Here is a 10,556-nt window from a genome sequence, read left to right as displayed (position 1 = left end):
TTGTCTATCTAATTCCTGTCTTTCTTTTATACCAAACCTAATGAGAATACCTCTTTCCACCCCAGTTCTACCAAATTGTACATGACTCTGCATGGATGCATTTGCCTGCGTGCATTTTCTGAGCCTGCACAGTACATCAGCCCCTTTATGTATAATTTCAAAACATTACATAGTGTCATTAAATATAAAAGTAAGAGAGAAGGAACAAGGTGACTGTATTACCTACAGTATTTTGAATATGAGGTATCTTGTCACAAGCATAGTAAATTAAGCAATTGCAATACATGTTACATAAATATTACAATAGCTGCACCGTTATGAAAGTAATAGCTGCACAATTATCCTACTCATACTGAAATAATCAGTAAACAATATACATTATGTAAACATTTACAATCATCAAAAAGTTCACAATACTTTTTTATTGTTCAAAGAGCGATTTATTTTATAATGTCCTTGGATTAAAATGGATTATGCCATTATTATTTTTAAAACAAAGTAGTAAGAACATAATCGGAAAGAGCTGGTAATAGCAATTCAGTTTGTCATAGTTTAGGATTATGCAAGGACAATTGCATAATATTACTTAGATAGATATAATTTAAAAACATTTTTACCTCCATATAAATGTATTAGAAGGCTGCAGCATTCAAAGAGAATAAGTAAAAAGTGTAGTTTGTAAACGTTTACAGAGGAACAGTAGCGTGAGACTCCAGTTGTTACCCAGGTATGTAAATTAAATGATCAATATCTAAGGGCCTGATTCAGAGATTGACGGTAATGCATTCACAACTGCATCCTCTCATGGATCGTGGTTGCTAAAATATGCTAATGCCTTCCAAAGCATACCTGAGCATAGGAGCATAGTAACGCCCACTGTTGCCTTCTCATATCTGTACAACATCGTCAAACAGCATAAACATTGTTACCATCAATGAACAGCATGCAGCCATGCTTCATCTGCAGCAGGTCTGACCAGCCGCAGACTTGGCAGCTCGCCTGACAAGTAGTGAGCTCTCATGCTGCTAACCTCCCTGTTACCACCTCAAACGCTAAATACCTGTCACTCACTTTGCGAGAGGGTACTCTGGGCCTGATTCAGAGCTGGACGCTCTGACCAGAGCGCTCGCTCTGAATCAGGGCCCTCCTACTTAAACATGGAGTGGCCTCCTGGCTGCTCGCATAGCTGTGGGTGACCAGCCACAGCTTATGCGAGCGGCCAAAAAGATGGTCGCGATGGTCAAGACCATCGCGACCATCGGGCTTGCAATGAGACCCTGCGGTAGGGTCTCACTGCCGCAAGCCCAGGAGTGCTTTTGGCTCTTTCAGAGTGATGTCAGTGGGGCCGGCTCCAGACGGAAGGCATTCCCATTGGAACACCTCCATATGGGCAGCAACGACCCCAGCACGCCCACCAAAGGGGGTGTGTTGTCAGTCACCATCGACAGCATGCCCCCTTTGGTGCGAGACTGATAGCGACAGCTTGGCTGTCGCTATGCGGGTCTCGCGCATGTGCACGACGGAGCTCCCTCCGTCGTGCGCATGCGCATTAGGGCACCATCGACCTGCTTGCGAGTGGGTCTGAATTAGGCCCTCTGTGTTCGTAATGATAATGCAATCAGTGTGTGTGCACAGTATGGCATTCACGCATGCGCATTAGCAAACAATCGCTCAATTGCCATAAAGATTGCTATTGAGTCCATCTCTGAATCAGGTCCTAAATTTGTATGTGATACGTTTCTGTGCTTTGCAGGGCTGCTGGGTTTATTTAACAATTTTGCACATCCACAATGCGCACAATAGCAGCTGCAATCACCATTCCATCCATCAATTAATCAGGCTAGATATTAATAATGGGATGCAGTCAGGAAGCCGACGGCTTCCCGACTGTCTAATTCCGGCAAGGTACTAATGACAGACATCAAAATCCCGATGCCTGTCATTAGACCTATGCCTGGAGCCTGATGCCTGGCATACCGAATGAAGGTAAGCCAGGCGCCAGGTGCGGACAACCACAGGGGGGCAGATTAGGTTGTAGGGCTCCGGGTTGGACTTAAGGTTAGGCACCCCCCCGGGATGGTTAGGGTGAGGCTAGGGAAAGGGGGGGTTAGGGTTAGGGATCCCCGCGCGGGGTGTTTAGGGTTAGGCACCCCCAGGGGGGAGGTTATGGTTAGGCACCCCCCGGAAGACTTAGGGTTAGGCTGCAGGGAAGGTGGGTTAGGTTTAGGCACCTGGGGGGAGGTTAGAGTTAGTCACCCCTAAGGGAGGGTTAGGGAGGGGAGTAAGGTTAGTGATACTTACCTTGATTAACAATTGGGATATTCAACCCTGCTGGGCTGCCACTGTCGGGATTAAAACCGCCCAGCCATGCGGCTGGCAATATTACATACTGATTCCTTAATACTACTGTAAAGGCTCAGTGTGACAGGTACAAATTCCATAATTTTAGATGCTTTTATCCATTTAAAAAAAAAAATCAAGATACATGAGTATTTGCACACATCTCTAATAAAAAGGCTGCGGCTTAGTGGGCATGGTAGCGATGATGCAGGATCCGTTCTGTATGCAAACCAGAATTAGAGGAACCACAGCAGCTTCTTGAATGTGATATGTCCAATTGGAATACATAAGGAAGTGTTTGCAGATTTTAAATTTGATTTCATTAATTTTTATAGGTATTTTTATGTTCAATTTTGAAACTGACATTCAACAGCAAACAAGAAACCACTAGTCAAAATTGACCAACATCGAATTCAATTTGAAATCAAATCGTTGTAAATGTGGGATTTTGACAGTGAAAACAAATATCGATTTGATTCTATTTCAGGTGAGTTAAATTGAACATAAAATTTAATCCAAAATTAAACTTACATACAGTAAATATACAGTACCCCCATAAAAGGTATTAAGGCATTAAGCATAGCTTTAATATGTACTTTTGTAATGAGAGTAGGAAACCTTAAAATGTGGTACACTTCTAACAGTGAACACATTAATGATCAATTTTTGAATTAAGAAATTCTTAAAAATATATTTTTAACACTAATGATGTACCTGGAATGCAAATAAAAACACAGCAAATCTCAAATGTAAATTACAAAAATTATCCTAAGACTTGAACCCAAAAAATCAATTCAGCATATAGTTTAGAATAGATTGTACTTCAAACATCTTCAAGATGCTCAAACCAGTGAAATTTAATCGAATTTTGAATCAATTAAAACATCTTTATTTGGAAGTGCCCAAAATATGTTGCAATGAAAATATATGATCATTATATATTCATACCGAATATATTATAAAATGTTTAATATATTATTCTATTTATAAAGCTCTGAAATAATCTGGGTACAATTTTTAATTGCCATGTACAGTACCTACACTTCAGTCAATGGTTGAAACAGTTATGAATACAATTTTGTGACAATAAAACCTTGTTAAAAAAATTAAGCAACATAAAAATAATTCTGCATTCAATCTTGTGAAAAATTCAGTTTTATATATATTTTAAAAATAGATTAAAAACAATCTTTGGTAGAAAACAGGGAACATACACTTAATACCTTGATCAATTTGCCCATATAACGAAGGTGATTCAAAAATGTAAACTAAATTCTCTGTTTATAATCTTATTTTGTAACACATTGATTAAAGGTTTTGAAAGCACCAGACCAAATTAACACTTAAAGGGGTATATTTACTAAAGTGCAGGTTTATAGAAGTGGAGGTGTTGCCCATAGCAGCCAATCAGATTCTAGCTTTATCTACTAGAAGGTGCTAGATAAATAAGTAGAATCGGATTGGTTGCTATGGGCAACACCTCTACTTCTATAAACCTGCACTATAGGAAATATATGCCTAACAATCTTCATTACCAATCTACTATACATCTAAAAAAACAACTCTACATAAAAAATATATAAATTAAAAAAACACACACAATAGTATTGCTGGTTTATTACTTTCACCAAAAGACTACAGTTGTCATCTATTAATAAAACAAGGCTCAACTTAAGTGTTTGTTAATTTACTGTACATGTCATTAACATGAAATTATACAGTTATACACCCAGATACAGCTAAAAATATTATTAATGGGGAAATGTTTTAATTATGAAAATATCATGTACCTTTCAAATTTGTATTTCACTTTCTTTATCAGGTATCTTATCACAGGAATAACAGTTGATTCCAATGAAATAAAAATCTAAGGCTGAAGGACTGACATTTATATTATAACACCTACTCTTCAGGAAAGAGAAAGGTTGTCCATTTTTTTAATGAAACCTAGACCCTGTTTCATCACCTTATATAAAATAACAGTCACATATACGAAGAGATTTAAACACAGTAACTCTACTAGGGTTTTACTGTTCTATGTTCCACATAGAATTAGAAATATCCCATTACTACAGTATTTTGTTAAATATGACCTTTATTGAATCTGTGAGTGACAATATTCTTGTGGCTACTAACAAAATAGCCTGTCAGTCTTTTTCATCTAAGCCATTCTCAAACACGTGTAGACTTTCTTTGAAATATAACTGAGCAGAGCTAATGCAGTTCAACACCTCTTGCAATGCTGTTAAAAGTGTTTCATTTGACTTTGTAATCTTGCAATGTTTTTGTGCTTCTTGAAGTATTGAAAACTGAGTTGATGTTCCATCCAGTTTGTACAAAATGTTTCTAAATGGAGAATAGGAGAAATCATGTTATAGGGAGTTATCGTATTAAATTGTATACAATAATATGCTTTAGAAATACATTTGCTAATACAATAAGCAGGTTTTTTTTTTATAAACTAATCGGGCAATACCTGAATATCTTTCATGTCTTCCCCAGTCTTATGTTTTTCTTTCCACCAGTTTTGGCCAACAGTTGACTGGTTTGTTTCCCATTGCCTCCATTTATTGCTATTGCTTCAAAATTTGTCTCTAAATTACTTTTGGATAATTTAAGTGTCAAAGGGCTTGATGCAGAGATAAACGTGATGCCGATATTTATGCAGTTGGCCAATGTTTTTATCACAGCACATGCATCTAAGAGTTAAGGTGCATGCATCCCTGTGCTTCTGCAATGTCACTCGCAGAGATGATTTAGATGCAGAGTGATTGACAGTTATGGGCCATTTGTGGGAAGTAATGAATGATAAAAGTGGGGGGATTAGAAAATTGTGGCCAAGTTCAAATATTTTATATGAGTATTATTCAGATTTGTACGCTATTAGCACAGCAGGCTGTAAAATGCATCACATGTTCATCACATTAGTGTGGAAAGAACTGTTCCTCATCAACTTAATTCACCCTAATTTTCTCATCTCTACCGATAAAGTAACTCAAAAAATATTTAATAACTACATATATTTTCAGTCTTATTTATTTATTCCTTCTGAAAATGTTTTATAACAGTCAGTTATTTGCTTTTTTTGTGTTGGTTAGAATTTTGAGCAGAGTCTTAAAAATTATTAAACAAATAACTAATTTAAAATAACATATCAGCAATTTGGTCTGGTAAATATGATGGAACTTATCTTGATGTCATGATATGCCTGTAGGATGCCTGTGGCTAGCAGTCTGTCTGCTTGGAAATAAATTGATTCTTTGCAAGGAATCATTTGGGCCTTAATGCACACTGTGGTTGATTATGACTAGACAAAATCAGAAACAGTGAATAGGGGGCACCGAAAATACAATATTAAAATGTTATGTTTCATCATTATTATTGTTCTAGTTTTAATTAGAGATGTGCGGGTTCGCAGGGGTGTATTAAGAGTGGAGGGGGCCCATGTGCATTCCCCCAATCCAGGGCCCCCTCCTCTCTCCCCGGTAGCTGGCAGAGGACTGACCACAGCAGTAGACTCTGGGCACTAGTATACAGTGCATCGCAGGTCACAAGGAAAATAGCATGGCCACCATTTTCCCAGCGATGTTCCCACTGCACATGCACTAAATGTCAGAAAAAAGGCTGCGGTTGCCATTTTGCAGGTGTTTTAAGCAGGGCTGTGACAGCCGACATGGGACCTTGGAGAGGTGAGTATTAAAAAATCTGGGTGCACCCATTATAGATATGCTCCTGCAGGTTCGGGCTCCTGGAAACTGAACACACCCAAAGTTGGGGTTCTAAATGATTCCTAGTTCGAGCTTGGGTCTTCCTGCCAAGATTGGATCCCAAAAGTAGGCAAACCATCATCTTCCCGATGTTGGATCTCACATGTTTTGTATCGAGAATGGGCCCCATTTTACACAAGAGAGTGAAGGGCAAGCGTGTGAAACGATAGGCTGGAGCACCATGAGGAACTGCAATAGAAAACACCTTTATAGCAAGCCATCAGGGCAACATTAAGGTGCATTTGGTAGATCAGGAGACAGGAGTAGGTGTCTGGGAACTTAGTGTGACTGCAGGCATCATTGTCAATTGTCAGTGTTTGTGTGTTTGTCACACACAATGCACACACACACAACATTGCAAACAAACAGACTAGCTACTGTCTGTTTTGCTGTTGATTGATTTTTGTTTCTTAAAGTGAACCTGCACCTTTTTTTCTGCAGTATACTTATTGTTTATCTGGCCAAAAATACTCTGCTGTGTTTGAGGCTGCTGCATCCCAGGAAGACCTGTTTTGAGTTTTTTTCCCCCAGTTATATATATAAAATTTGCAAAATATATAAATTGCAATATATATATATTATATATATATATATATATATATATATATATATATCAAACAAAAAATATAACAAAAATTATATTGTGTATTATAAGTGTGTGTACAGTTCATATGAGTGATACAGCATATATTACTGTTTTTTTGTTCAGTGGTGTCCCACCCTTAGGCCGAGTTGTACTAAATAGGAAAATGTGGTAAAACCCCCGAAAATACAGTTTTTGAGGGTTTTACTGCATTCCCCATATGTACAAAGCACCAGAATGTGATCCATTCTGATGCTTTGGCCCGAAGGGTAACGCCACCTAAAGGAAATGGGTAAATGGGTAATGCCAAGTTACCCAATGGAAGCCTCCGGATCAGCTCCCTCCCATGAGCCCCCATGACCCATGTCCTTCTGCGCAGGAAAAAAAGGTAATTTGGAGTTCCTTGTACAGACTAGATTTGCTATACTTAAGCTTCCCACCCTCCAGTGTGTACTTACAGAGAGTGTTTAGCACATCCAGGAACCTTGTGAGCAATCGGGATAGAAGGCTACTTCCTAAAAATGTGGAAATACTGATGGTCATAAAAATGTAATTACATGTTCTATGAGGAAGACCTTTGTAGCCAATTACAACAAAGTACAGATATTTCTGTAATGGTGGATTCCAGTGGGGTTGAGCTAATATTGTGTAATGATGATGAGAATAACACTGATGAGGGTGAGGACAAGGATGATAATGACATCTTGCATCTCTAGTGATGATACACCATAATGATAGCCGCCTTAAGCTCATTGGTAGCTTGTTTTGTCAGGGCCCAAAAAAACAAAGCACTTTAGCCACAAAAGTATCAGTACCTATCACTGAAGTGCTTGGTTTGTTAAACTATGCATGTTCTTTTAATACACAACATAAGGGTGGGTGGCCTAAGGACAATTCTGTTGTGCATCACTTATGATTACAGGCTTTGACAATGCAGTTAATGTTTGACATTCAGCATATATTACTGTACTTTACTGGGGTGTTCATGTTCTATTGTATCTTAATACTATAATAAATCAATCAATCATTTACCTGGCTTCCACAATTAAATTATGCACCGGTTTTCATTATGGGATTTTGCCAAAATTGTGTTTGTTTGAAAGGCAGTGTATATTACTGTACTTTACTGGGCCATTCATGTTGTTTTGTATCTTGAATTGCAATCCATTTTTAATAGTGTTTTCCATTAATACAACTTATTTTTAGAGTTATATTAACACTGTAATCAATCAATCCTTTACCTGGCTTCCACTTAATACTCTACCTCTATTAACCTATACTGGCTTTGGGCTTCTGATCTAGTTCTTGATTAATGAAAACATTCTATAGCATGGTATAGTTTATATTAATATGCCATCATGTCTGCTACTGTGGTGCCAGTCTGTTTCCTAGATGTGCTGTATTCTTTATTAAACTGCCATGTGATTGTGCCACTGCTATGTTGCCTAATTTAGCCAGACAGCTCACTGCAGCCTTTGGCCAAATATATGGGTGAAAACAAACTTGTGAGGTGGTCAAAAATGACTGGAAACAACTGGAAATTAATATTATTAATGTTAATAAAACTGTAGGAACGAAAACAAGCCCAAATTACATGATTTAGCTGTTTGTATCATTTAAAAAAAAAGAATCCAGTTGCAAAACCAAAAAAACCTTGATGGTGGTTTTAGCAAAACCAAAACCAATACACAATGATGAAGTAGAATCAAAACACAGGGGTGCGCGCACATCTCTAGTTTTAATATATGCATCTGAAGTAAAACAAAAGTTATCAAATAGAAAGAAACATTATTTATTCAATTGTATTTAAACATTCAGACACAACTAAGGGGCATATTCATTTAGGTGCGAAAAGTCCCGTACTTTTTGCATGCCGGACTTTTCGCGAGACATCACTGGTTTTCCATGAGAAAAAGTATTGCGCTCGGCCCTGCTTATCCCCATATTCAATTAGAAATCGGCTAAAACGGAACCCGGCAAATTTGGACTTGGAGAAAAGTGCTGTCAGATTTGGGGAAATCTGCCTGACATCCCCCAAAAGATGCACTGACATTGGGGATCACTATAGATACCCCCAATTAGGCCTGTTGAAGGTATTTGGGGTACTTAAATGCTCTCAGTAGCTGCTAAATAGCGTCTTTGCACAAGTGGTGAAGGATAGCATTTTACCAATTTTGGGGAGAAAATAAGTAATTAAAGCAAATTTGGGGTACCTAAAAATGGGTGCTAGCATATTTTAAAGTTGCTAAAGTGAAGTTTTAAAGAACATAAAAAATCCACCTGTTGCAACCACCTGCAAACTTAAATACACCTGAGGTATACTTGGGCCCCCACCTGGAGTCTATTTTGCTAGTTTTTAAGTTTGTCCCCCAACTTTGTACTTTTTCACCCCCTTTTTCAAAGTAATTTTTGGGGGTTTTCTTAAGTATTAAACATTTTTTGGCACAGTTTACCTTTTGGGGGGGCTGTCCGAAGGGTGCAGGATGGTTCCTGCAAGGTGGCACCCCAAAACCCCAATTCTGCATTTTTTTCGACAGCTTTCATAGGCGAATCTTTTTCGCCTATTCCAATGCTTTGACTTTCCGCACCAGCGAAAAGTGTTTGGAATTGAATACGGGGATAAGTTTTCACCTGGCGAAATGACGTCCCGGCAAAACTTTTCCGCAGAAACGGGAATTTCGCACCTAACTGAATATGGCCCTTAGAGTTATTACAGACGAGCCTAAACCTACAGATTAGGGTCTTAGCTGTATTACGCTGCACTTTGGTAATTTAAATAATAAAGAATGCACTTGCTGTTTAGGCTTTTGGCATCTAGTGCTCGAAACATACACTACTGCATCTCTGTGTGTGAGGCAACAAAGCAATTAAACTAAATTAAAGATTGTACATTATCAAGCACATTGGTAAATGCGGATGAAGATAACTATTATTGAACTGCGTGAGCAACACTAAAAAATGCCAGCATTGAAGGAAGCTGACAGGCCACTCAAATGTGAGGCCAAATTGGACATTCATGTTGTCTCTCAGTATTGTGTGCCCATTTTAACTCAGTAGCAGGCCCTACTGTTTCTTAGCAAGCATTTTTTTGTTCCTGTTTACTGGCACCTTGTTTGAATCTATCATTCTTGGTGATTAGAGTAAAAATCAGTCCCCATTACTTGCATGTACTGCCATATTGCTCTCTTTTTGAACCTTCTCTCATTCAGTGAACTGTGATGAAGGTCACCAAGGGACTGTTTAGGCCTACATGTAATACCTGCAGAAAGTAAATTTATCATGTCATTTGAAGTAACTATACAATAGGGTATTACACCTTATGTACTATGGCCCTCATTCAGAGCCACTCGCTATCGGCAGTACGCTCGTTCCGAGCGATGTTCGCACATCTGCGCATGCGTACGGTTTTTAGTACGCATGCGCGAACCAGTCAGTGCGGCCGAAAATCATTTGTACGCAATATAGCGAGTGCCTGCTATTTTGAGTGACAGAATGAGGCATATGTGGGTGGTAACAGGGGAAGGTGCTTGAAAACGGGGAGTGGAGATCCGATCGCAGGCGTGCTTAAAGGTCAAAACGGGCGTTTTATGGGTGTGCATAATTAATATAGCAGCGTCAATGACCACGTCATTTGTTTTTTTTTAACTGAGAACTGCTCGCAAAATAGCGGTTGAAAAAACCAACCACAAGAATAGCGAGCAGTTCATATCCTGTTCGATGTACTCGATTAATCTAATAAATAGCGGACATGACGTATGGTGCGAGCGGCCAGGGGGCGTTTTTCAGAAATAAAAGAGCGTATGTTTTGCTCGCTCGTTCAGACTTAGAGGTGTGAACAGACTGCAATGTGCGAACGGATCATTTGC

The 10,556-nt window shown here is 38.7% G+C and overlaps 1 protein-coding gene across 3 annotated transcripts in view; it reads right to left on the bottom strand.

Annotated features, from left to right (window-relative positions):
• Positions 1–3,853: 3,853 nt before the first annotated feature.
• The window catches only part of NAALADL2 (N-acetylated alpha-linked acidic dipeptidase like 2), an 860,785-nt gene continuing 854,082 nt past the window's right edge, over positions 3,854–10,556 (bottom strand). For all 3 annotated transcript variants that reach the window (XM_088452339.1, XM_088452338.1, XM_088452340.1), the window contains one exon: positions 3,854–4,686. In XM_088452339.1, coding sequence (XP_088308465.1) covers positions 4,488–4,686 — 199 coding nt within the window. In that variant the 3' untranslated portion in view covers positions 3,854–4,487. The remainder of the gene's footprint in view (positions 4,687–10,556) is intronic.

Source organism: Taudactylus pleione, unplaced genomic scaffold, assembly GCF_031769625.1.
Source record: "Taudactylus pleione unplaced genomic scaffold, aTauple2 ptg000037l, whole genome shotgun sequence".
NCBI classification, from domain to species: Eukaryota; Metazoa; Chordata; class Amphibia; order Anura; family Myobatrachidae; genus Taudactylus; species Taudactylus pleione.
This window is presented reverse-complemented; position numbering and strand designations above follow the sequence as displayed.